The sequence below is a fragment of the Pteropus vampyrus genome, unplaced genomic scaffold (genome assembly GCF_000151845.1).
Source record: "Pteropus vampyrus isolate Shadow unplaced genomic scaffold, Pvam_2.0 Scaffold86, whole genome shotgun sequence".
Lineage (NCBI taxonomy): Eukaryota > Metazoa > Chordata > Mammalia > Chiroptera > Pteropodidae > Pteropus > Pteropus vampyrus.
The window spans coordinates 3,789,370-3,816,362 of NW_011888867.1; the positions used below are offsets into that span (position 1 = coordinate 3,789,370).

General features: G+C 49.7%; 1 protein-coding gene and 1 pseudogene across 3 annotated transcripts; one reads left to right on the forward strand and one right to left on the reverse strand.

Moving 5' to 3' along the window:
• Positions 1-218: 218 nt before the first annotated feature.
• MFN2 (mitofusin 2) lies at positions 219-26,666 on the reverse strand. 3 transcript variants are annotated; one of them, XM_023532615.1, is made up of 20 exons: positions 26,419-26,666; positions 25,066-25,207; positions 24,601-24,682; positions 20,210-20,388; positions 16,604-16,739; positions 13,886-14,048; positions 13,156-13,280; positions 12,368-12,476; positions 12,175-12,282; positions 10,952-11,105; positions 10,649-10,716; positions 10,391-10,512; positions 8,793-8,919; positions 8,285-8,389; positions 7,916-8,018; positions 7,234-7,454; positions 6,428-6,583; positions 4,637-4,833; positions 3,647-3,781; positions 219-2,336 (listed from the first exon to the last, which is right to left on the reverse strand). In XM_023532615.1, the coding sequence occupies exons 4-20, from the start codon at positions 20,382-20,384 to the stop codon at positions 2,267-2,269; spliced, it is 2,274 nt and encodes a 757-aa protein (XP_023388383.1). In that variant the 5' UTR covers positions 20,385-20,388; positions 24,601-24,682; positions 25,066-25,207; positions 26,419-26,666; the 3' UTR covers positions 219-2,266. The 3 variants fall into 3 exon arrangements, with proteins under 3 accessions (XP_023388383.1, XP_011361826.1, XP_023388382.1); XM_011363524.2 differs by lacking the exon at positions 24,601-24,682 and having other exon boundaries at positions 26,419-26,665; XM_023532614.1 differs by lacking the exons at positions 24,601-24,682; positions 26,419-26,666 and adding an exon at positions 26,045-26,211.
• LOC111742124 lies at positions 5,040-5,158 on the forward strand (annotated as a pseudogene).
• Positions 26,667-26,993: the final 327 nt, after the last annotated feature.

Here is a 26,993-nt window from a genome sequence, read left to right on the forward strand (position 1 = left end):
AGTTACAGCGAAATCAGTTAAAGAAATCACTCTAGATTTCCGGGTCCTTAATGATCAGTTACGGCGCTGAGAGCATCAGATTCCTTCTAAGAGCGAGAAGGAGCCCACAGGCATGAGCCCACTGCCTCGTACCCTGCAATGGGAACTCCCCTTAAATAAAATCAAGGTCATTTCAAAATACAGCCTGCAGAAGAACAGTAAACTGAGGAGAGCCCACAAAGGGTTTCCAACTAGTTTTATTTTAGTTTCCAATATTATCGGCAATGATACAGGAGTAATTCAGGCAAATACATCACCTTAAATACATCAGAGAAAAAACTCGCTGTGTCAAGCGTGTCTTGCTCTCCAGCAAGTGAACATAAAAACAGAACAAAGTCAGCAGCATTAAATAAAAGTGTTTTCTGCCACAGCTCTTTCAGAAAGAGCCTCTCTCTCAGTGGTATACATTGCATCCTACTTATTGCATAAGCAGCTCAAAATTTCATTCATTGCCCAGGAGCTACAATCAAAAAAATTCATGTTCAGTTATTCTAAATGATTTTTTCCCCTCAAAAGCACAAAATTCATTGGAATTGTGTGACACTGACTTCTCTGGCACACTGTGAGGTGACCACCTCCCAGGCCTGGTAAACTGCTCAGAAAGTCATCCAACTGCATGCCAGCCCTGGCAAAGTCCATCATTTTGTTCCACAAAACAGGGCAGACTGAGGGTTTGGAGAACCAGCAGGTACCGGGAGAGGATGCACCTACGCAGCCACCCGCTAGAGAGCAGAGGCCACCAACTCACATCCCCGAAGCCGGAGAGCGGTGGATTCAATAGAGCAGGATAAACCCCAGCTCTGAGCCCCGCCTTTCTGGGAGAGGTGCTGCTGGGATCTAGCATGTTCTCTGACTTGCACTGCAAAGGTTGCCACCCAAAAGCTGCACGCCCCAGTTAACACTGGAGACAGGAACCTTCCTCCACTTCAACCAGTAACGATCCCTCAAATCAACCACAGGAAACAGTTCTGAAAGTCAACAGGAGGCCACATGGGTATCAGTCAGAGGCTTTGGAGATTGGGGAAGGTGGGAGGTCGGGTCCTGGGGTTCCCACATTGTCTCTTGGCAAACTGCAGCATCACTAGCACTACAGGCTTAGTCCAAAGGACTGGTGGCCAAGGGCAGCTTCAGCCAAGGTGGGGGTGGGGACATGTCTCTTAAGGGGCGTAGCAAGGATGCAATCGAACTAGTGGGGTGTGTTCTCAGAGCTCCCGAGCCCCTCAGAGAGGTCACGTGCAGGGCACAGGTCTGCGTCAACTCCGCATTCTCCAGCCATCCTGAGTGGGGCCCACTCCTCAGCCTGCTGCCAAAGTCCCCTTCCTTCCTCATCTTTCCTTCTACTACATTCTTTAACAACCTGGACCGAGCCGTCCTTCACCAATAATAAAACCAAACTACACAAGCCAAGGACCGAAACTAGAACAAGGGCCACAATGAAGAGAAGGGAGGGACCTCCCTCGTCGTCATGGTAACAGCTGCCCCTCGGACAGCACAGGCATGGGACAGGGACACAACCCTTGCACGCCAGCTCCCCTCAGCTCTTCTCACTGCTCCAGTTGCCTCTGCAGCATCTTTCCTCCCTCTCGCGGCACAGGGCCCACCTCACCTATAACCCAAAGTGTCCGTACTGAGCCCCCAGACGTGTCTGAAAGGCTCTGCACGTGGGACAAAGCAGGAAAGCTGAAGGACCGGACACACAAGCCACAAGACCTTCTGGGATGGAACTACTGCTGATACAATCTGGGAAGAAAACCCAACCATCCCCGAAGGTGGCCCTTCTGGCAGGTGTGCTGGGGCACGAGGCACGCGCACGTGCTCGGGTCCAGATTCGTGTTGGCCGCAGGGGAAGCTGCCTGCCTCGTACCCTGAGAGGCTTCTGGCAGGCATTCCGCAGTGCTAGGAGATCCAAGGCCTTATCGAGTACTCAAATGACTATCAAGTGAACCTGACAAAGCAAAGAGAAGACTTAACTCCTCGGTACCATGCTGTCCACAGTTGTCGTTAGGAAAAAAAAAAAGTCTCCTTCAGGGACACGAGCCGAAAATCTTCCTGCAGGAGGAGTGGGGAAAGTAACTAGTGTTGAAGGGCTCAAAACGGTACGAGACAGTGGGTGCTTTCATTCTCACAGCGGCAGCAACGGACGGGAGCTGCACGTGGCCCTGGCGGAGTCCCACGCGGCTGGCAGCACCGCCCCTTCTCCAGGCAGGCTCTGGCTCCAGGCTGCCCACTATCTGCTGGGCTGCAGGTACTGGTGCATGAACATGTTGAGTTCACTGTCCATCCAGCCCCCTTTATTCCTGCAGAGAAATGGTGATTTTTGTAGTAGTAATAACTGATAAAGTGAGGCCCAAAGAGGTGAAACCACTTCCTACAGGCCGACGAAAGGCAGGATTTTCTGACCATCGAGCCATGTCTGCTTTGCCCTGAGACCACCCTGAACTGGCAGGAACTCAGTTTTCCTGCCTGTCCCATTTCAGGTTCACTGTCCCAGTGGCTGACAAGCAGCAGACACCCTCCCACACACACCCTGAGAGTTCCTAGGGGAGGAGCAATGTCCCTAGAAAAATGTCTGCCTAGAGTGGTGGGCGGGAGGCGCGTCGCAGTGGGGAAGGGGAAGTCCATTTATCTGCTGAGGGGGCTGGAGCGGTGCCCTCTGATGCAGCTCCCCTGGGGTGCTGACGTCAGGAGCGGGGGCAGGAAGCACAGGGTCCCCACGTGCTGATGTTATCTCGAGCTGAGTGGGCCGAGACTTTTTGCAGAGTATTTTTACATTCGGCTCTGTGGCTGTGTCATGAAATCTGACTTCATTTTACAGATGAAAACAATGACACAGGAAAGAAAGCTCAGTGATTTGCCGAACACGAGTGCCTGGACCAGAACCCAGGACTCCTGATCCTGACTCTTTAGATCAATACTCTCTCGAGCAAACTCTGACTTTCAACAGAGACTCTGTGCAAATCTGGGTTCCAATCTGGGCTTTGCCGGTTGCTTGTACCTCACTAGCTTCCCTGTGGATAAAAATGCTAACATGCCCCACTCCCTGGGCTCAAAGAGAAGTGGAGTAAGATATGTATGCTGGGTCTAACCCGACGCACAGCAGACAATAAAGGACAATCAACGTGCAGTGACAGAGGACACCCGGATTCTTCTACTCGTAGCTTGACCATTTGCGGTGAGATTCTGAACAAGTTATTTAACCTCTGTAGGCCCCAATTTTCCTTTTTATAATATGGAAATGATGATCAGCCCTGAAAGGATGTTGAAGGTTGAGTGGAACAGTTCATGTCAAGTGCCTAAGATGCTGCAGTTAAGGAAAAGGTGCCAGTGAGCTGTAACCTCACAGTCCCACGCTGTTTGTTTCTTCTGCAGCCACCGCGGCCCTAACTGTAAGAGCCCGGAGGGCAGTGACTGCATCTTACTTGGCCTCCAGCACCGGCACCGTATCTGGCACCCGGCAGGTGCTCAGCTGACTTTTAACACATGAGTGAGCTAAATCCCGACCAGAGAGGTTTGTGTCCACGCCCAAGACACAGACAAGCAGCGAAGCTCCCAATGTGCCTGCACCGCACACAAGCCAACCACCTCCCACCACCCAGGTCACGCTTACCTGAGCAACTTCGCTTTGCTCTGAAGTGAGTCAAGAACTTCAATTTTCTCATTCATAGCAGCAATTTCCTGCTCCAGGTTCTCCCGGGTGACATCGACTTGCTGGCACAAATGAGCAAAAGTCCCAGACAGTTCCCTGAGAAGAGAGTTAGGACCAACCAGGTTATGTGGCTGTTTTGCAGAACACTGCTGGGAGCTAAATCTGACCCACCATGAGCAAAGCAGCAGCTGGGCCCATCTGTCACCTGCTGGTGGCTCTGCCCCTCACCAGTCCTGGTTTGGCAGAATCTCCCCCACCCCCTACTGAGACCACTTACATCACGACCCCTGCACACACTTGGCATCACTTGTGTGTGAGAACCAGGCAGAGAGCAGCACGCTCAAGTTTGGGCACAAAGGACCAGAACACAGATCTTGGCTCTGCTGCCAATCAGCAGACAGGAGAAAAGTGACTACTCTTAAATCTATTAAATCTCTATTTCTCTATTTTAAAAAAGCAGATGCCAAGGGGGAAAAAAGTCTACTTCTAAAGGGTTAGAGGAGAATACGAAAAATTAGGTGCAAAATGCCTAGCAAAGGGCCTGCGACACAGCAGCTAGCACGTCATCCCTGTCTACCAGCTCAAGGATCCATTCCCACCCAAGATATACCATGGAGAACGGGCTGCGACTTAGAACAACAAAGCTTCATCCACAATCCAAGCCCTTCAAAGCAACCTTTAAAAAGATCCTACAAGTAATGTCACTTGTGTACCCCATCCTCCTTCCTTAGGGGACCAGACAGCCACTTGGTGCCAATCAAGGACATAGGTGTCCCTGGAGAGATGGCTCTCCCCATTCCTGGCCTCAAGGAAGCAATGCATGGCTGAAAGTCAGGGTCAGAAAATGCTTAGGACCCAATGGTTCCGACACTGAGGTTAGAAGGAAACCCAGAGAGAAGTCTTGAACTGTGGGAGCCGGCGCTGGCCCCACAAAACTGATGGGACACTCACTGCTGGACTTGGTGGCTGCAGTTGGAGCCAGTGTAGCTGATGATGAGCTGAAGCTTCTCACTGGCATATTCTACAAACTGGCGTTTGAAGGCCCTCTCCTTGGCCTTGGTGGTCCAGGTCAGCCGCTCGTAGACATAAAGGAGGCCATAGAGCCCGAAGGAGAGGGCGATGAGGCGCCAGCCTACCGCCTTCCACACCTGCAGAGGCACAGCGGTCAGCGGCACAGCCCTCTGCCTCCCACCGCCCATCCTCTCGGCAAGTCCAGTCGCTGCCAGGAATGCTGCAACAGCCCCATTCGACGAGCCTTTGTATTTCGACTCGGAACACCTCTTTCAACATCTCTTCCAATCCCACTGAGGCCAGAAGGCAAGGACTGTCTGTAGTTTAAAAATGAGGAAAACTTGTCTACAGCCAGGCTACTCTGAACAAGCCCGATCCTGTCTGATCTCGGAAGCTAAGCAGGGTCGGGCCCGGTTAGTACTTGGATGAGAGACCACCTAGGAAGACCGGGTGCTGTAGGCGTCAAAAATAAAAAAATAAAGAGATTGTAAGCTGACAAGGTCCTTGCAATCTGTGAGGTCAACCAAGGGTTGCCTCGCCTAAAAAAAAAAAAAAAAAAAAAAACCAGAGAGAGAAATTTAATGTTTCCACTAGTGTTTGTGCACGTTGCTTGTGAGAAGTGGGAAATGCGGGTATCAGGGCCAGAAACACAGGTCCAGGTACAGACTTCCTCAAGATAAATGCACTGATGACACTGAGAAGGTGAATCCTATACACCGGTCCTCAGCAGACGGCTTCTTTTGGTCTGGTTTGTAATATTTTACTTCAAGGCAGTGTGGCTACATTCAAACAGCCCTGGACTTGGAGACAGAAATCGAGGTTCTAGTACTGCCTGCCATCGTGGCTGTGTGACCTTGGATGAGTTTCTGTACATCTACTTCCTCACAAACCCAGCATAACAGTCTCCACGCAATTCATAAGGTTTAGGTAAAGTGAGATATTGTAAAAAGGTTACATAATCGTCAACTGTCAGCATTTCAGTCAGTGACCCTCTGCCACGTCACCTCTACGAAAGAACCTTCTGCAGGCAGGGAGAAAGAGGGGCCTCGGCTGTCTCTGCTGAGTCTCACAGGCTGAGAATGCAGGACCTGACGGTCTGGTCACAGTTATAGTCTGTCAGCGCTCTATAAGTCAAATGTCCATGACAGAATTTGCCCACATCATCAAGAAAATTCAAGGTATAAATTATTCTGGCTGCAATCTATTTTAGGTCAGGACATGGGAAACACTCTAGTTATCAAGAAAGACAGTCTGTAATTTCAAGGCCTAGGGTAGAAAAGGCCATAAAACCAAGAGATGGAGAGACAAGGGTTCAAGGCCCCAGCCTGCCCTCTTTTGTCTGAAACCATTAAAAGTTTTACTCCTGGTTCACGTTCACCTTTCTAGAAGCCAAGTTTGTCAATTTCTCAGGTCACTTCCCTTCTCAACATGTAGTATAGGCCCTACAGGGGAAAGCACATGGCTTTGGAGTCAAATGGGGCAAGAGCTCAAATCCTCTGTATGAATCTTTGCCAGCCAACTACAGACTTTCCTCACCTGGAAATGGTGCTATCTAAATGTCATGTTAGTTAAGCAAGATTTAAGTCAATAAATACGTCAAATGGCTAAGGCTGCAAATGCTGTGCGCATTGAGAAATGCTGGAGCGACATAGGGACGATCCCCAGATCTGTGCCCCAGTCCCCACCCACCTGTCCTCCCCAACCCCCACCCAAGCTAGGCTTGTCACTGACCACTCCTCCAACAACGAGAATGCCCATGGAGGTCCTAGACGTCAGAGAGGCCAGGCCAGTGACCATGGAAACCATGAGTTCTTCTTGGGTGAGGGAGCCCTGAGGCAGGGGTGGCATGCTGGGGTTGGCTGGTGTCAGAGGGACAGGACGCTGAACCTGAGGAGATAAATGAGGAGAAGGGTAAGAAGAATGGGGCTCATTCAATGAAACCCTCAGCGACCCTCGAGGCTAAGGGGTCTGGATCAGGGACAGAGGTGGCTCTTCAATTTCCAAAAGAGAAAATGAGCTTCACAAGTTGCAGAGGATTTAAGTTTCATAATGACCTGCCAGCTCAAAGGTGGCCATCATGTGACAGCGGCCACCGTGGAATGCTTCAGCATAATTCCCCAAAGTGTGGGATATGTACCAGGAACAGTATGAGCAATAATTCAAGTAGTAAACAGCCAGGTGCTGTAAAATCTAAACGTTAAAACAGCGGCCTGTAGGTAGATGTTTTATAGGCCATCTACGTTTGGTAGTTACATGACAGTTACTTCATAGCACTTACTTTAATGTAATTTAATAGTACTAACAGTTACTTTAATGTGTTACAAAAAAATACAGCTAGTGTTTACAATTTCACTAATGTTAGCGCTTAGGATAAAGCTAGGTTGATTTGTGGCAGAAACTTTGACCGTGGTATACTGTGGGTGGCACACGTGCCCCAGCTGTTGACCTCAGGGAATCCCTTCCAGAACAGTTCGTGTGTCTGGAGGCAGGGCGCAGACTAACCTCTGCGCTGCCCACAGGTGAGGGACTTTGCTTGCCTGGTCATTGTAGCCCATCAAGGCCCGGCGGCTATTCTTGGGGCCCAGGAACCTATTGACCAGCATGGTCCACCCGAGAGAAAAATGGAACTCAATGTCCTCCTGAAAGTCAGCACACAACTTGTCACAGTTCAGGTCGTAGCTAAGGGAGAAGCACTGCCGAGGGACGAGCACGTCCATCTGACTCCGCACAGATGCCGGAAGGAGGGGTTTCAAGCCGTCTGTCAGGAAGAGAAATGAGAAAGTCCATGAGCTCCACCACGTGCCACGCCAGTGCCAAGCCTCACAACAAGGCCAAGCCAGCTACGGCCAGGGACGCTGATGGCTCTGCCTCGAAACCAGACAAGTAGACTGTGGGGCAGGGAGTAGCCGCGGTCGAGGCAGCAGGCCAGCTCTCCCAGGTAAGCAGACCCAGGTTCCATCCCTGCTAACATTTATGGCTCATGTGGATTAAGGAGCAGGCCAAACTCTCAGCCTGTGACAGTCCTGTGGTAACACAGGACAGCTCCGGAGCCTAGGTGTGGAATGAACTCATGACGTACACCTAGAGCTTGAAGGTTATCAAGCTGACTCATTGTAAGAGTCAAAGATAAGAAAAGGTCATTATTTCTGTAGCCTGGCCTCTGAAGCTGAGCTCTGAGCAGCCGAGAGCCCAGGTCCCAAGTTCCCCTGCGGCGCTGACCTATCATCTCCTGCTGCATGGTTTGCAGAGAGCTGGTGATGGCTGTGGAGCAGCGGTCGGACATATTTCGGCCCAGTCCTTCCTCTATATGGCGGTGCAGTTCCTGCAACCAAATATCAGAGCTGAGAGAAGCAGCACCCCTCATCAGGAGTCCCTTCTGGGAAGCCAAGGACAAGGAGACCTGAGGCTGGCCGGCCCATGCCCACCAGGTGACCATGGAAAGCTGAGTGAGGCCTGGGTCTCATCTTCCTGGCCGAGGGGCCCTGACACAGACCAGCAGGAGCTGAATCACTGCCTGTTGACGCCACTCAGTAGCCACAAAGAACAAAGGTAGGCCCCGCACAGAGCGCCTGCTGCTTAAGGACTCACGTTCTTGTAAACCTTGAGGACTACTGGAGAAGGGTGGAAGTCCATCTGGTACTCGTCCACCAGCACAGAGAGGCGCCTGATCTCCTCGGCCATCGCCGTCGACACCTACAGAAGGAAGCACGCTGCTGAGCATCACGCGAGAATGTGGTTCCAATCTGCAGCACTGGGACTGCGTCTCACAGATCCTGACACACTGTATGCCGCAAACAGCGGTTTCTTCCGCTCACCCATAGCATTAAAGCTCTTGAGGTAGAAGGGACGTAAGAGACTGGCTGACCAAAGGCTCATCTAAGATCTGGAGAAGGGAGTCTAGAGGAAAGAAACTTGCCCAGGGTCACAAAACTGAACAGCGAACCCAGGGGAGACTCTGCATTCTTGCGCCAGGGCCCCGGTTTCCCCCTGGAAGGCTGAGAAGCCCCCTAAGATGAGGTCTGCTTTTTCATTTTGCCAGCACCCTGGGCTCTACTGAGTCCGAATCTCCCCAGAGCGCCTCCTCCCCGTCTCTCACCTGCCTTTCGACTTCTTCCGTAATCTGCTTAATTCGCAGTTTGTAATCTTGCGCCAAGAGCTCCAGCTGTTTATCGATAAATCTCAGCCTCTCTTGCCGTTCTTCACGCGTCTCTAGGCAGTAAACCCTGAGAGAAGGTGCCGCTCATAAGATCTAGGTCTCCGCCGGACTAAGCAGGGCAGCAAGAGGGGGTACTAGGCTTGTGGGGCCCCAGCTGTGATCCTGGCCATGGCGAGGCCAGGAGGCCTTGGCAGTTTCATGCACACACCCAGAGGTATGCTCCTCCCCTCCCAGGGATGAGGGAGAGATGGCGCACACCACTCACTCTTAGGTCTCCCGTTTGGAAGATATGAGGGTAACCTCAGAGACGGTGGACTGCAGGGAGGGTGACTTCAGGGGTTTAGAACAAATTTTACCAATTAACATAAAAAAAATGCTCAACGTCACTAGTGATCAGGGGAAATGAAAGAGATCATACTCTCCACCAAGAAGCCTGGCAAAAGTGCCCGAGGGGTCAGCTATGCCAGGAACCCCGTGAAGAGGGCTTCCTTCTGTACATTGCACACCATGGTGAAAGCGGCCCTGGTCTGTGAAGCTGCTGCCCCTGCAGTGGGGGCGGGGGGTCCCCACTCTACAAAGAAAGAGGTGGCCTCCTTCCCTGACCTCCTCCCTTCAGGACCTGGACTTCCGGGTGTCTACGGCTCTTCTCCAGGAGAGTCAATGGGGTGGGTGTGTGTGTCCAGCCTCTAGTAACTCCCCCTTCTCCTTTCTTCGCCTTCCTTTCTATCGACTTCTTGACTGTCTCATCCAGAGATTGTTTTGGTTTCTGTTCCCTAACTACGAAAGGAGCTCAGAACCCCAACAATCCTCTCCTTTCACTACCTTTGTTTTGGGGTAGATGAAAGGGACTGAAACTGTGGGAGGAAGGTAGGAAGCACATCAACAGAGGAAACCACCAAGCTGAGGGGGGAAAAAAGGAAGCCTGGCAAAAATCACCAAGTGTCGAGCGCCGGCGAGAGCTGGGGAAATGGGAGTTCCAGCACGCGCTGCTGCGGCGACCATGGATGGGTTTAGATGTTTCAGAAAGCAACAAAGCACACTAGATAACACTGAAAATGCATGTACCCTAAAATGGGACAATCCCACCTCCAGGAATTAATCCCAGAAAGACTCGTACAAATGTGTGGGAGGAGACACGTGAACTGGTATCCGCTGCAGGAGGGTTTGCTAAAGATAAAAAATGAAATCTGAAAATCAGTGGGAAAATGAGGTCTGGTCACAACGGAATACTCGACTAGTTAATAGTCATAAACATGCATCAGCAAGGACGAGGGCAAGAACGACGCTGAGTGGAAAGAAGGGCCTGGTGCCGGAACACAGCGCGATGCCGTATCTGCACACGTAAAGGCACACAAAGCAACACTGCATGTTCTTCAGGATTTATGTAAAAAGGATAGGACTACACACCAAACTCGTGACCATGGTTCTCTCTAAGGAGCAGGCAGAGTGACTCTGAACCCTGGGGCCTCGTCTCCAGGCAGGGAGTGAGACCACCTCCCAGCGCTGCCCCACACCTGTCCGAGGTCCCAGGTTCTTACCGCTGCTCCTGAGCCGCGATGTGCAGAGAGTCCATGATGAGGCGGACTGCCTCTGCAATCTGCTTGGCCCGGACGGTGTGCTGCTCAAATTTGGTCTTTACCGCAGACTGAGAGATGCACTCCTTGAACAGGTAAGAGGTGGTTGCTGAGGGAGGCCACCAGCCAAGGACCGGGCTCTGGCTTTTACTAACAAGGGACATGGCCATGTGATAGGTGGGGAGGCCCAGAATCACCAGATACCAGAATCAAGGGACTTACCTCAAATCTCCTCTCAAAATTCTGAAACTCAAGCATCCTCACTTGAAAGCCTTCTGCAAGAGCGCCCCCTAGGAGAATTGCACAGCATTAGCCCAGAAATCACTCGGCCGCACAGGAAAATGGTGAAAACTCACAAAGCCAAGCCGACTGGACACTTGGCTAAACTCTGGCCACGAGGCAAAGAGCTCCTCACTCGAGGCTCTTCTCACCGTCTCAGTCTCAGAACTACTTTCTACCGGCTGACTTACGCAAGCCCAAACGTCTCAAACACCAGGGAAAGGAGGAAATTTGTTCCATCGTTACCTCCTTCGGGCATGCCCTGGGCCTTCTGGATCCTGGCGTTAAGCGCCTCCTTGGCAGACACAAAGAAGATGCGGTCTCCAGCCTGGCCTCGATCCACCACGCCCAGCTCATCCACCAGGAAGCTGGTACAACGCTCCATGTGCTGCCGCCGCACCTGGAGCCCAAGCAGATGGCTGTATGTGACCAGGTGGAGCGGGTGGGCCGATGGGAGCCGACAGCCCCCAACTATCTCTTTTCCAAAAAACAGGCAATATAGTCACACAGTTCAGGATTCAAAAGGTACAAACACACACACAGTGAACCATCTCTCACCACCTCTGTTCTCTAGATACCAAACTCCTCAGAACTAATACGGTCGTGAGAGTTTCTTGGGGTATGGCCTACCAAAGATATTTTACGCATATGTAAGCATTAATGCTAAAACATGTCCCAAACTGCCTCTTGTTAGAGCCTACACAGTGTCACTTTGGTGCCCCAGAAAGAAAGGAACTGGGGGGTTGAGAAACCTAAAGCTGAGCTCTATGCTGACAAGCCGAGTCCTCCAGGACCTTGCTTAAGAAATGGCTGGTACCACCACCCAATCCTGTCTAGTGCTGAAGTCTTACGGTTCTACTGCTAGAATTTAAAAATGGTAACAGCCTCTTGTGGACACACCTGCCACATGCCAGGCACTTTTCTCAATGTTAAGAGAGTTCATCCTCGCTATAACTATTACATCCATCTCACCAGTGAAGAATTTACCAGAAGGGTTAAGGAATTTAGCAAAGTCACACTGCTCAATGTTAGCCTGGCTGACTGCACACTTCATCATCTCACATTACCAATCTGTTACTCCTTTTTCTTTCATTTCATGCATGAACCAATTATTCTTCATTCCTCTTTTAAGCTGCTTAGATGTCTTCCTAAAGCTGAGCCTGTTCTATGATGACTGATTTTTTAAGAACTGAACTGAGCACTGGCCCCAAACAAGGGTGCAGCTCATGTCATGGGGATGCTTTTTGGACCTGGATGAAAACTTCTGGCGTGGAGGGATCCAGGAAAGTGAATGAAAGAAGTGAAGGGAGTGTATTTAAAGCTACAGAAGACCCCACAGTGACCCCAGGAAATCTTTGGTGATGAAATTCCTTCAGCAGACAGAGCTAGAGGCCTGGCTGTGCACAAAGGCATCCTAGGTAGATACACGGGGTGATGGTCCCCAAACTGCTGAATAAAGAGGCACTGACCTCCTCCATGTACTCAGGCTCCGAGGCAGATGCATCCCAGCGGTTGTTCAAGATGAAGATGTTGGGGCGGGACAGGCGCTCGCTCACCTTGTGGAAGAATTGCTTTTCCTGGACGAGAGTAAAGACCTCAGTGGAGGAGGGGCAGAGCCAGCCGAGGCCCTGGGAGTGCAGGAGCAGGTGGAGGAGGGGTTACCGTCTGCATCAGCGTCGACTCCGAGTTGGCCACCAGCACGAACACATCAGCGTCCAGGCAAAATTTGTCAATCCAACTGTCCAGCTCTGTGGTGACATCAATACCAGGGCTAGAGGTGACAGGAGTAAACCAACATCAGGCACACAGACCATGGATCCTATTCTCCTTGCTTTGACAGATCTGTGGCAGGCAGGCAAAGGAGGAGACAGCCACAGAGGAGAGAATTCATCCCTATTAGAGGGATTGTTACTTATCATTTCATAATATTCCAGATTATGTGAAAATGTATTTTCTGCCACATGCATCTACTGCATTCATAAAAAAACAATGGTTTATAATTTTACTGAGGACAAACCATTAAGGTGAAGTTTTATATAATGTGAATCCAATAAGCACTACAGTACCATATTTCTTGGTATAGTTGTAACCTGTCCACAAAGCAGGAGCAAAATAAAGTGCTCTTTCTGCAGAAATAAAGCACAATGCGGACCCCACCCTCACATACATACCAACATTAAGTTGAGGCTTTAACCACCCCTCCTATCCCTCTTTACAGACCATCACTGGGACATCTTCAGGGCACTGATGCCAATGAGTACAGCAACCAGAGCCTGGAGTAAATCCAAGAGGCAGGAAATCCATTATTTGGTGAAGGCAGCTTCACCAAAAGCAGTAACACATACACAGAGCAACCACAGGACCAGGGGATGCTGGCCTGGATGATCCAGAAATGGAACACTCGGTGCCCTCTCTCTTTGGACCTCCTAAAGGGGCACTTTTCCTCTTACCTGTCCATCAGCACGAGGTCATCCTTCAGCAGTGGGCACTTGGAGTTGGGCCACATCACACTCACCAGGCTGCCGGCATGCAGCTGCTCATCCTGGTGGAGGGCATGGGCCAGCTGGTTCACAGTCTGGGGAGGAGGGAAAGAAAGCTCAGGGCTGAGGACGAGTCACCAGCCAGAGTTCCTGTGCTGCCTGGCATGGCGCAGTGGCCTGAGACTGCTGCCCAATCTGCTACTCCTTTTCCTCCATTTAGCACATAAAAAATCGAGAGCTGGGAGTTGCCAATAACAACCAACTACTCTTCACTCTTCTTTTCTGTGAACCAAAATGAGCAACTGGCCCCAAACAAGAATGCGACTGGCTCTCAGAAAGGTATATATGCAGGCCCCAGCTGCTGTCAGAACCGCAGAGCAGATGCAGGCATCGTCTCCGGCAACAGCCCCAAAAAGAACAAGGCACGTACTCTCTTTACTGCAAAGAGAAGAGTCAGACGGCCTACCTGGCAGTACACAAGGACTGAGCACTCCTGACTCCCGGTGCTCCGGGTTTTGAACCTCCTCCTCGACAGTTAGGCTGGAACAAGGCTTCCCACATCCGCCAACAGGCACTGCCCTCTCCTGAGAGGGGCCATTAGTCCTCCCACAACGGACACACTGGTGCCCAAGACTGAAAGGCCGGCCAGCACGCTGCACCCTGCATGGTCCCACCACGGTCCCTGCCACAGCACCCTCACCTTGATGCTTCTCTTCTCCTCTGAGCCCTCCGTGAGGAGGAAGGCCTCGTGGCCATCTGTGCCCTCTACCCGCAGGAAGCAATTGGTGGTATGGCCGATCCCAGAGGGCAGAACCTTGTCCCAGAGCATGGCATTGATCACGGTGCTCTTCCCATTGCTTGTCCTATGAGGAAATGTCAGCTGTCAGTGACATCACCAAAATCTGCATTTAGGGCTTTCACAACCAAGTTACCAGCCTAGCAGTCCAAAGTCTTGTTCTTGACAGTGACACCAGTGCCCAGACAGGCAGACTGGGTGCTCTGAGTTTATGAAAATGGGTGGACAAACACCTCTGGCCTGGGCATGTGATGTGCTCCTGGTTCTCAGTATAAACCAACTTGCAAGGGGCTCACACAGTGCAGTGCCCGTACGCTGACACTTAACCTGTCCTTAAATGGGCCTGCCACCAGCCGTAAGCCTCACAGCATCACTTACGGAAAGCCCCTGAAGGAGACTCACTCCTTCTACTTTAAACCACTGACACCCCCAGGGGTGTCATCCTCAGTCTAAGTGACCTCAACTGAATGACCCTTGTGTCCCTGGTTCCCAGAAAAGGCCTATTTTGCTGCTCTTCTCCCGTCATGCTCCACCTTGTACATGAAGCCCCACTTCGTCCGTCTCAGCTGGTAACTGGCAACTACAGAGACAGTAGCACTTCTGCCTATTGTGCCCGCTTTCTCCATTCTGGTGCCTGAAAACAGCTCTATCCAGCAGACTCACTTGCTCTGGCCACTAGCTCAGCGGAGGTTAGGACCATACCTCTGAGGTGAAGATAAAGAAATGACAGCTCAGAAGAGCAGAGGGCCACACCTAAGGTCACCAGAGGCACGACTCCTCAGGCTACAACTGTGTGCCATACCCAACCTGTCTGGGTGCCTTTTTTCCCCACGAATGGGATTTTATTAAGATGTTGTGGTATATTTGGTCCTTGTCCCTAGTTCCCGGCACAGAGCTCCTAAAACCCTTGGAATTTCCTGAATGATGGGAATGTTTTGTCATTCACAAGGGGTCCCATTTGAGCAAACCTGTTTATGCTAATAAGGTGACTCACAGTGGGCTCCCTGGATAGTCTCACGGTGGGCTGGGCACCAAAAAGATCAAGTGATTAGAGAGTGGGGGTCTTCGGCCCCACCCACCAATCTCTGGGAAGAGGAAGGAGAAGGCTGCAAATTAAGCCCCATAAAAACTTGACCAACGAGATCTGAGGAGTTTCAGGAGTGAAGAAGGCATCCACACGCCTGGAGAGGATGCATCCCATTCCCTGGGACAGGAGCTCCTGCACTCAGGACCTCTCCCAAGTTCGCCCCGTGCCCCTCTGCACCTGACAGTTCATCTGTGTCCTATATAGCAACGCCCTTTACAATGAACCGGTAAGCGAAAGTAAATGCCTCCCTGAGCTATGTGAGCCGCTCTAGCAAATTAATCAAACTTGAGGAGGGGGTCCTGGGAGCCTCCGATTTGTAGCCAGTTTGTCAGAAGCACAGGTTTCCAAACGGCATCTAAAGTGGAGGCAGTGTTGTGGGACTGAGTCCTTTACCTTGGGATCGGACTCTATGCTCAGGTAGACAGTGTCAGAACTGAGTGGAATTTGCAGGACACCTGTCAGTGTCTGCTGAGAACTGGAGAACTGCTAAGTGGCATGAAAAACACTCCAGAGAGGCCTACAGAACCTCGAAGTGTAACAAGGAGATCTAATGGCTAAAACCGTAAAACTCTTAGAAGAAAAAAGGGGAATGCTTTACGACACTGGATTTGGCAATTTCTTGGATATGACACCAAGAAGTATAGGCAACGAAGGTCTAAATAGATAAACCGGGCTGTGTCAAAATTAAAAACTTCTGTTTTAAAGAACACAGTCATCAGAGTAAAAAGGCAATCCAAAAAATGAGAGAAAATATTTACGAATCGTGTTATCTCATAAGGGGTAAGTATCCAGAATATATAAAGAACTACAACTGAACAACAGAAAAACCAAACAATCCTATTTAAAAATGGGGAAAGGACTTAAAAAGACATCTCCAACCAGCACAAGATGCTCATCATCACTATCACTAGGGAAACAGGAAACGAAACTACAATGAGGCACCACCTCACAACCATCAGAATAGTTACAAAAAACAAGCGTTGAGAGGGTGTGGAGAAACTGGAACCCTGCACACTGCTGGTGGGGATATGGACTGGTGCAGTCACTGTGGAAAATATATTGGTTTCTCAAAAATTAAAAACAGTATTACCATATGATCCAGCAATTCCACTTCTAGGTATAGACCCAAAATAACTGAAAGTAGGGCCTCAAAAAGATGTTTGCACACCCATGTTCGCAGCAGCACTATTCACAATAACCAAAAAGTGGAGGCGACTCAAGTGTCCATCATGGATGAATGGATAAACAAGATGTAGTAGATACACACATTGGAATATTACTCAGCCTTAAAAAGGAAGGGGATTCTCACGCACGCTACTGAACCTTGAGGACATGATGCTAAGTGAAATAAGCCAATCACAAAAAGACAAATACTGTATAACTCTACTTATACGAGGTCCCTGGACTAAAAGTAAAAATTTAAAAAGAGGAGCACCTTGGGGTGCTCAGACTGTCACCTATACCAAGTGCCTTCCTCCCCGCTTTTCTCATGCCCAGTCAAGAAGAAAGAAGATGCGAGAGCTTCGATGACTCACCGGCCAAAAAAGGCTACTTTCATGTGCCGCCGGGCCAGCACCTCACTGATGCCTCTTACTTTGGACAGGTAACCTTTGACGTCCAGAACCTGTTCTTCTGTTGTAACAGGGTCCAGTTCTGCATTCCTGTAGGTGTCTGGAGATGAAGATTGAAATAGGTCAATACCTGGTCTAAGGAGTTCCAGTCACAGGTCTGGAAGGGACAGAGTTCACCACCAAGGATCCCGTCAGTCCAGACTCTCAGCTGTGGGGCAGAAGTGCAGCAGTCAAGGACATGACTCTCAAAAGAGAAAGACAATCTGGGTTCCAGAATGCCAGTTCTCACCCCATTCTAGCTTTGTAACTTCAGGCAAATGAACCTTTCTGGGTCTTAGTTTCTTCACCCTTAAAATGGAGATAACGGTACCTACCTCATGTAACTACCGCAAAGATTAAATGAATTAAAACAAAAGTGCTAAAAATGGTGGCTGCTGCATGATGAATATGCAAATATTAACTGCCATCATTTACTTTATGTTTTTTACTTAACAAAATTCTCACTACATGCCAGGCGCTGATCACTTTTCAAACACGGTGTCATTTACCAGAGTTAGTAAATGGCGGAGCCAGGAAACGGACCAGGCAGTCTGGCTCCGGAGCCCCTGTGCATCTTCCTGCAGCCCTTTCTGACCTGGTCCTGCCTCCTACTCCAGCAGGTCTCTTGCCATCCTGCTGCCTCACATTCCACCTCTCCACATTCCCACAGTTGCCATGCTGCCTCATTACTCTGGGCTTTTTGCTCAATGCTGCCCCCGGCCCCTACTCTGGAGAATGAATGCTCAGCCTTGGGGTCCTCTGGCTCATTCCCACTTAGCCTCAGGTCCAGTGTAGACTGCATAGCACCAAGGAAGCCTTTGTGATCTCCCCCCACCCCCCAAACTTGATTCAGGTCCCCTTGGCCGTGTTCCCAAAAGCACCCTGTACTTCTCCCATCTCAATTTCAGCACTTAACTACCCAAACTGTAACTGTCTAGCTTACCTGTCTACATCATCTACCACGTGAGGGCCAAACTGTCTGATCCCAGTACCCAGAGCTCAGCAGGAGCACCAAGTTTTGCTAAGTGAAGACATTGGGATCACTGCATTGTTTTTTTTCCCAGTGCCCTTGATAGGCATACGGTTAACAAATTATGACAGATGGGAGCAACTGAGCAAGATCTTGCCCCTATCCCATCTAGTACCTGCACGAGGAAGGTGCAGCAGCTGGCTGGAGGGTAGATAGGAATTTGGCCCCTCAGCACACTCTTGCTAAAATGGACTAAATGCTTCTATCCCTCCACGTGATGTACATGGTATGGTGACATACGGGGAGGTAGGGCCTTCGGGAGGTCATGATGGCGGAGTCTTCATGATTGGGATTAGTACCTTTATAAAAGAGACCTGGGAGAGCTAGCCAGCCCCTTCCGCCATGTGGTTACATGTCAGGTTAGAGCAAAGACAGCAGTCTAGGCAGTCAGCCCTTACCAGACACCAAGCCCACTGATGCCTTGACCTTATTCCCAGCCTCCAGAACTGTGAGAAAGAAGTTTCTGTTGTTTACAAGCCACCAGTCTGTGGTACTTCTATTATAGCAGCCCAAACAGACTAAGACACTTATGAACCACTGGGCTGACAGGCCCCCCCCTGAGAACATTCCCACAGCAACCGGAGCACAACAAGTGACACTTCAGAGACTGCCCAGTGAGTTTCCTTTACAGCTGGTGCCATGACAGGAAGTGACTAAACCAACAAGGCCTCGCCATGTCCACGGTCACCCTGCCTCAGACCCATCAACATTCCTCCCTTAGATAAGCATGCGGGCCTCACCTTTGGAATGCACCTCAGAGAAAGCTGGCTCTCAAGTGCGTGGCTGGCTACATTTAAAAGAAACAGCCAGCAGGCCAACACAGTCTCAGTCCCGAGGCAGTAACTACCCCGTGCCCCCCGTACCAGGGCGATCCCAAACACATCAACCCTCTAGCTCTTTCTCTTCCATCCCAATAGCAGAGGCCTCATACTTTCACAAAAAGAGAAATCAAAACACCCATTCCAGATGCCATCACATAAACACCTTCATTACGTACGTGTCTGTCTACAGCACTATCTGTGTAAGTGACTCAGAGGATTAGTGTGGGTTCAGAGAGGACAGTGGCCTGGTCTGCCCTGTCCCTGTAAGCCCAGTGCCAGGCACACCAGAGCTACTGCTAAATGAGTGAGTAATGAACTGGAATAATTTCAACCACCCATCTCATACCTTTAAAATCGGGGTTTTTAAATTTAACAAATATTTAGGGAATACCTTCTTTTCCACCAAGCACTGTGCTAAAGGCAGGGCACGGCCAGTCCTTTCTTAGCCTTAGTCTGTCCAGGCTGTTATAACAAAGTATGCAGACTGGGTGGTTTACACACAACAGAAACGTACTGCTCACAGCTCTGGTGGCTGGAAGTCTCGGATCGTGGTGCTAGCCTGGATGGGTGAGGGCCCTCTTCCAGTTCGCAGATGTCTCGGTGTATCCTCAGCTGGTGGAAGGGGGCTAGAGTAATTCATGGGGTCTCTTTTATAAGAACATAAATCTCATCCATGAGGGCGCCACCCTCATCACCTAATCACCTCTCAGAGGCCCCGCCCCCAACATCGGTACATTGGGCCTTAGGGTTCCACCATATGAATTTGTGGGGACACAGATGTTCAGATCATAGTACTAGACATATTCCTCTCCTTTTAAGTAGCAGTATGACATGTAAACCAACCAGAAGCCAAGCCACTCTAGTGGAAAGCAGAGCAAGGAGAGGAGTGTGCCCCCAGAGCATTTCCGCTGTACTTCTAGGGTTCTGCAGACTAGAATTTGAAAATGCCTGGTCTCGCCTGAGCTTCTCGTTCATAAATGAGGAAACGAAGGGCAGATGAGACTCAGCTACTGGGTCTTTCCTGACGATCCCAGGACCTGGAGCCAGGGTGTGCCCTCTAGAGAGGGAGCCTGAGAAAGCCAGTGGCTGGAGCTAGCACTCAGACCGAGTAAGACCCAGGGGACCAGTCCTTCTGTGCTTATAGAGCAGGGACAACAGGTTGGGCTGAAATTAGTAACTAACGGAAAAGGTGCCAGTGATGCAAGTTTCCTATTCATAGTCCTGTCTAAAAATATCAGAGTGAGGACACCCTGGTCAGGAACAACCAACAGTCAGACAGGGCCCAGTATTAAAGCAGCCAGAACCAGGCCAAGGAAAACACCTGGGCTCTGAAGTCAGACTCATCTAAGTAAAATACCCCTGTGTCACTTACAAAGTATCGAACAACTCTTAAAACCTCAATTTGCTTGTCTTTTAGATGGGGGTAAGATTCACCTACCCCTCGAGATTAAAAGAAATGAAATGCACAGAATTCTTAAATGACAGGTCCCTTGTTTTCCTGGTGAATCTCCCTGGAGCCCAACTCCACATGATTCCAAGAGCAGAGCACTGCTGAAGGTAACAACCCATCTGAGTATGAGCTCCCCAAGAGCAGGGCTGTATCTGTGTACCCCCATATCCTGCCACGTAAATACCAAAAGTGACAGGAGTTGACCTGGCTCAGCAGGTTGCCTAACTCACCTTCGAGGAAGGTGGCGCTCTCTTGGATGTAGGCCCCCAGCTGCTCAAAAATGCCATTGATCTTCTTCTTGGCAGTGACAAAGTGCTTGAGTGGGGAAGCATTCACCTCAGCCATGTGTCTCTTATCTTTCTTGACTGTGACAATGGAGTTGCATCGAGAGAAGAACAGTGACATTGCGCTGCAAGAGAAGACAGTATAAGTGAACCCAGAAACACCAAGCTCAGGACATTCTGCTAGGGATATGGCAGGGTGCAGCGGGGGGAACTGGGACCAGCCTTCTGGTCCATCGAGAACAGGGGGCCCTCCAGGACTAGATCAGGGGCCGTGAAATAAGAACCAGTATCTCAAGAGCAGGAGAAGACCTCTCAGGACACTTGGGCCAATCTCCTTGTCACAGCATAGGCATTCAGACCCTGGAGCCAGGCAGGGCTCCAAGGTCAGGCCTAGCGCTGGAGGGCCTGTGACAGGCCCTCCCTTCCCCAGCTTGGAGAGGGGGAAGAATCACGAGGTAACACACAGAGAAGCCCTCCGTTGTGTCTGAGGCAGAAAAGCATAACAGAAATCTCATGTCCTATCGCCTGCCTGAGAAAAAGCGCTAAATATTAAAAACAGTGAAAAGCCAGGTGACACTCAAGATCAGTGACTCCCAACACCCTCCAATGGCCGCTCTGATGTCCAGGTCCCAAAGGCCCTAATTTCTAACAGGTTTTGGTTTCCAAATTTGTGTGCATGGGGGGATGATTCTCAAGTAGTCTACAATTTACTTAAAAATATTTATTGGTCTCTCTCATTATCAATGTACGCACTGCAGAAAATGTGGAAACTAAAGGTAAAAAAACAAAAAAATCCATAAGCCCACTGTGAATAAAAAAGGGAATGTGTAATAGCTGACAAGCTCAGTGACTGAGAGTAAGCTCACAGGACAATCTGATGATAAATTCCTAACTGGGCAGGTCAAGATGGGCAGTCACACCTCAGACCTATAAATTCCTTAGTAAAAGGTTAATCTTTGCCTTAACCTTTTGTTCTCGGGCAACTATGTTAAGGTGCCTTTGAGATGCCAGAGTAACCCTTTCCCAGACCCTCAGCAGGCAGAATCAGCCTCTTGATGGTACATGATCTCGTCCATGTTCTATCTGCATTCACTATTCTGTATTCACCAATGTTAAAGCACGAATCTCTCCATTTTACTTTTTATCAGAAATTTCCCGGCTTTGTTTTCTCTGCCTCTTTAATCTACCATCACTGGATTTCACATAATCGCCCTCATGTTCCCTCTTGATTCCAAATGCATAGAAAACACTGCAGAACTGCCACTCTCCACAGCACGTTCTCAGGCAGCATGTTCTCAGTCTTACTTCCAGGCACGGCCTCAGTTTGGCTCAAATAAACTCTCACAAACTTGTAAAATTTTTCTATAAGTTTATAAGTTCTTGCGCTGACATCACCATCTCATGACAAGCAGTTAACATTGGCCATCACAGCCCGTTTCTGTGTGGGTAGGCCTCTTGCTCTCAGTCACACACACACTTTTGTACCCTATGTTTTTTTCACATAGCAAGAACATGTTAGGGGGCGTGAGACTTGACTCCAAAGTCCTAGAGATCTTTTGGTCAAAGTCAAAAGGGGCAGAGAGATACTGGAGAAGGTGACACCCAAATGTGGCTGAGAATCTCTGGTCCCAGAAGTGTACCACGCCTCGGAGAGATACCATGCGCAAAGCTACTTTCCCAGCAGAGCCCTCAGATCCTGGGAAGTCAAAGGAAAAAGGCCCCTCCAAGAATGAGGTGCAGTGTGCCTGTGCCAAGCTCCACCCTCCCCAACGCCCAGCAAATTCCTGTCTGCCATTCCCTCTCAGGCAGCCCTAATCACAGCATCATCAGCTCTCCACCCCACCAAGCTCTCTCCATCTGGGAAAGGAGAAGGCGTGGCTCATGAGTAAGCATGTATGAGAAACTTTTAAAAGCGTGGCAAAGGGTATTGAACAAATTCCTGAGAAGCAGAAAGAACATCTAGAGAAAGTAAACTTTGCATAATAATTCAAAACTTGCTCTTAGAAACTAACCATCCCAAAGAGTGGACAGAAAGACAGAGAGACTCACAGGGAAATGAGAACCCACATGTTTTGCCTAGACACACAAATTATTTTGCAATGTTAATGATATCTGGGGAGATAAAAGAACGAAGTGACTATGCGTCCATTTCTACCTTCCTCCTCAGTAAAATGCCGTAACTGTGAGTGAAATTTTCTTACCAGGGAGGCCACATGTCAAGGACTTAAATAAGAAAGACAGCAGAGCTCTGAGAAGGGACACTGGCTCCTCCAAAGCAGAAGAATGCACTGAAATCAAGCTTACAATGGCCCAACACTCTTAGAGAAGCAGTGGATGCACGCAAGCAGGAGAGGAGAGCCACCAAAAGGAGAAAAGGGGTCTGAGATGGGGCATGATGTAGTTTTGTAGATGACAAGATTCTGGAAGGAGACAGAGCTGGGTTCAAAAAGTGCCTGTACTATTCCTGGGCTGTATAAGCTTGAGCAAGTTACTTAATGGCACAGCCTTGGTTTCCTCGTATGGACAACAAACATGATACCACATAGACCGTGAGAAGACTGAGGATGACACAGTACAAACTCGAAGGTAGTTTTAGGTATTATAAAGCGACAACAAACTCCACCAGCGAGATCATAACACCCAGTCTCCACCAACACACCCACAAACTCCCCCACCCGCTGCCATAAGGATGGAGTAGACAGGTCTGCCCGGTCCCAAAAGTGACTTGCTTGAAAGCAGCAAATTTCCTTGAGATCGGCTGGGCTTTTAGAAGCAAGTGCTCTCAAGTTCTGGTCATTGTTTGCAAGCCCAAGGATATGAAACCAAAAGCGTTAGTGTTCAGTAAATGCAAGATTCGAAGGCATGCACGCGAGTTAAAGCTTAGTGGTTCAACATTACTGAGGCTTCCGCTTATCCAGAAGCTGACCTGCTCTCACTATTCCCCAACGTGCAGCTGCATGCCCCAAACCTCTCACGTGGAACCTCTCACGCAGAACCCCCAGTGCCTCCAACCTCTGTGATTTCTTTGGCTCTGTTAATTCCCAAGCTGAGATTTCATGATTGTGCTATACATGCTGCTTTCAGCGTGGAATTCTTTCCTTTTTCCCATTTGACTCCTACTGTCATTCTAGACCCAACTCTAGTGTCGCCCCCTCCATGAAGCTTTCCCTGATGTCTCCGTGGTGGACATACTACCTTACCAGACTTTGTGTTCTTTTTTTTTTTTTTTACCGCACTCTGTCTCCTTGTCTAGTCTATGAGCTTCTAGAGAGCCAGTCTCTGACAGAGAGCAGTGACCTATTTCCATTTCTACTTTCCTCCTCCACAAATGTGAGACATGGTTTGAGTTAGTAAATGCCTCTTAAGGGAAGAGTACCTTCTTACCCTTCCATCCCTGGAATAATCTACTTCTTTCTTGAAAAGCAGCTTTTGACTAAGCTTCTCTTTTAATATTTGGAGCTCAGTGAGTCAAGAATTGAACAAACCTTTTCAGATTCCAGGATTTAATCCTTCCAAAGAGCAAGCTGGAGGTGCTTGGTGCGTAAATGGACCAAAGTTGCAAAATACACGCACACAAGCCAAGATAAGGCCCTCACTATCTTGGGGCTTCGCCTGCTGGCTTCCTAGCCTTCCAGAGTGGTGGGAGGCAGCTGGGTTCCTGTCCTTCCTCTGGAAAACCCTGATAGTCCCTACTTTACCGCAAGGTTCACCGCAGGCATGTGGGGCGGGTCACCCAGACATAGCTGGGCCAGAGTCCAGCTCCAATATCAGCAGTACACTAAGTGGCATGTTTTGAGCTGAGTGCTGCAACGTACTCTTGAAAGTCATGGTTGCAGACAGTTATGGCAGTATTTCCCAAAGTGTGGTCCATAGCCCTCCAGTACACCCAGTTTTACATGTAAAATCAATTTTTAAAACACTGTATGCTATAATCCCTTTCCATTTGGGCACAGTAAAGGCTTGGGGAAGCAAGGCCTGTTGCAAAGACACTAATTTCACTGTACTTAATGCAGCCTTTCATAAACTTCTCTGAAGAAACTCTTCTAAGTTTTTATAATCCTGAGGATCACATTTTGAGAAAAGCCTCATTCGTCCTGGTAGGCTCCCATTTCAACCCAAAAAAATTGCTGCGGACACAGTAATAATAGATATTAACCTCAGACCAGAACCAAACCCAATGCTAAACTGAAACCCCAAGGTAATGAAAAGCTTTGCATCAACCCAGGCTATTAGTTGAGGAGTATAAGGTGTCTTGGGTATAGGGAGAGCAGTAGCAAAATTCACTGCAAGGTGTTTGGATCCCAAGCACAGTCCCTGAATCCACACCACCTCCTTACCCGGGTTTATGCAGAGCAACTCCTAGCACGGAAAATAAAATGAATCCACGGATCGTCTGCTGGCACAACTGGAACAGAGAGGCTGAGAAATTGAAACAAAAGAGTATACAGGGTAAAGGGGACAGAGCAGACTCTTGGAAGAGCTGATAATGAGCCAATCTCTGCTGGGCAGAGAGCGGGAGGGTGGAGCCAGCAAAACAGAGAACAAACAAGGGAGACAGAGATGGATTCTTCAGGGAGCCCAGAGATCCCAGCTACTTTCTGAACTGTCAACCTTTAAGCAGGCTCTCTCCAGTGAAATCATCCATGGAAATAGGAAAGAGATAGTTTTTTTTAACACAGGTTGGAAAACTCCAGCTCTGTGCAAAGATGACCCCGTCCAAGAGACTTGTGGATGGTTAACAGAGCACACCCCTTTCCACTCAACCCAGATCCGGAGTGCCAGATGCCACAGCCACCACTTACTTTTTGGATGGTGAGAGATCTTCACAGGGTGGGCATCATGGACATCGCTGGAGGCAAAAAGATGAAAAGATTTTGAGTTCTCTCTTCTGTCCTGTCTCAGGTTGAGGTTGGCTACTGATTGTGCTGACTCCACCAATTCCAACTTTGGAAAGAAAAAGGAACATGTCAACAGGCAGCCAAAAACAAAAAAAAAAAATCGGTGTGCAAAACATGTCTAATCAAGTATAAAGCCAAACAAACTCATCCCTGAGGGAAGCTTACTCATTGAGGTTCAGACTGATATGGGAAGTGCCCTGGATAAAAACAGAACACAGGTGTGAGGCCAATCCTGGGTGTGCACAAACACGTGTTCAGTCACGTGCTGGTCAGTCATGTGCTGGTAAGAAAGAGGGGACCCGGTAAGGCAAATCCAGAGGGGTGAGAGGACGGAGCAGGCAAAGACTGGGTTTCAGAACTATGGAATTAAGGACTACAGATGGGAGGATAGGGATGAGGAAGAGAAGTGGAATTTACTGAAAGCCTATGCGTGCCAAATGCTGTAAAAGATCTTAATTCTCAATTCTATAGTGCAAAGAGAGGCTTGGGGTACTTAAAAGATTTGTGGGCTAGTTACAGGGCAAAGCTGAGAACTGAGATATCACCTCCCTTTGACTCCACAGCTCACTTGTTTTCAATTATGTGGAGCAGCTTTACTCCAGCCTAAGAGGTGGGAAAGGCGATAAAGAGACCTTTCTGGGAGGAGGAAAAGAGAGAAGATAAGAGAAATTAAAGAAATAGGGCAATGAAGGACTACAAGAGAGGGGAGTAGGCAGTTTTAGCTTCATGCATTCAAACAGCTAATTATTTGGCATTTTATGTGCCTTCTCAGTGTGCACTAGGCGCTGGAGTTAGGGATGAGTCAAAAAACAAAAAAAGGTTCCTGCTCTCAAGGAGCTTACCCTCCTGTTTGAAGTCAAAAAAAGTAAATAGACGACTGTACCAGAGTGTAATAAGTGCCCAACGTGGCGGACGTCAGGGCAGGGCGCTACGGTGATGAACGTGGTCCCTTATCATGTACTGAGTAAATGCTGGCTAATATAAAGGACTGGATAAGGAATAGAGAAAGGGCAGGGGGTGAAATGTGGCCGTGAAGCCTGGGAAGGCGGGGGCGACGAGTCTCAGGGGTTCCCCAGCCCGAGTCCCGCCCTCTCCTCTCAGGAGGGCCTGGCGTCGCGGTCAGAGCGTGGGGACGCCTGCCGGCCTGGACTTAGAGCCCGGGGGGCCCAGCATTCCATCGTCCCACTCCGAGTTGCTCAGGATTCATCAGGCTGTGCCGGGCCGGTCCCCACCACCGCGGCTCGCTCGCCCTCTCACCTTCACCTTCCCGGCCTCGCGGCGGCCATGATAGCCCCAACGTCACCAGCGAGCGCCGCCCCGAAGAGAGGCGGGAGGAGGAGGGAGGATGACCGCGTCACCAACCGCCGCAGTTTTGCTGCTCTGGCCTGGGTGAGTCGATGGACTGCGAGCTCAGCTGGTTGGACCTACCACCCCTTATGGGTCAGGGTCCGCCTGCTGAACGCCTGGAGAGGCGTCTCAGCGCGCTCCTTCACCGCGCGGACGTCCCAGGCCGATGACGTAAGCACCTGCGCTTCCGCTGCATCCTGGGGGCTGTAGTTCCGCCGGGCGCCCGGCAGGGTTGTAGTGGGCGGGGCCTCGAGCTGTCAAGGGGCAAAGAAAGCAAGGGCGTGTATTAGATAAACGTTCCCGCTCTTTCCTTTTATGTCTCAGAGCCTGCCCCCAGGGCCTCTGCCAGCTCTGGAATCCAAGCCTGCGTTTTGTAATTTTAGAGAAGAGCTCTCAAGAGGAAGCTTGGGCCGGCTGCCCTTCAATTGACTTTGAGGAAGTAAGGATAGCAACGACAGTCTTTGAGCTGGTATTTAACATACCTC

Coding starts and splice junctions, on each gene's coding strand:
- MFN2 (XM_023532615.1), bottom strand. CDS start 20,384: ATGTCACTGTTCTTCTCTCGATGCAACTCCATTGTCACAGTCAAGAAA. Junction 14,049..16,603: donor AAAGTAGCCTTTTTTGGCCG/GTGAGTCATCGA, acceptor ATTTCCTCATAG/GACAAGCAATGGGAAGAGCA. Junction 2,337..3,646: donor AGCAAAGCGAAGTTGCTCAG/GTAAGCGTGACC, acceptor ATTTCTCTGCAG/GAATAAAGGGGGCTGGATGG.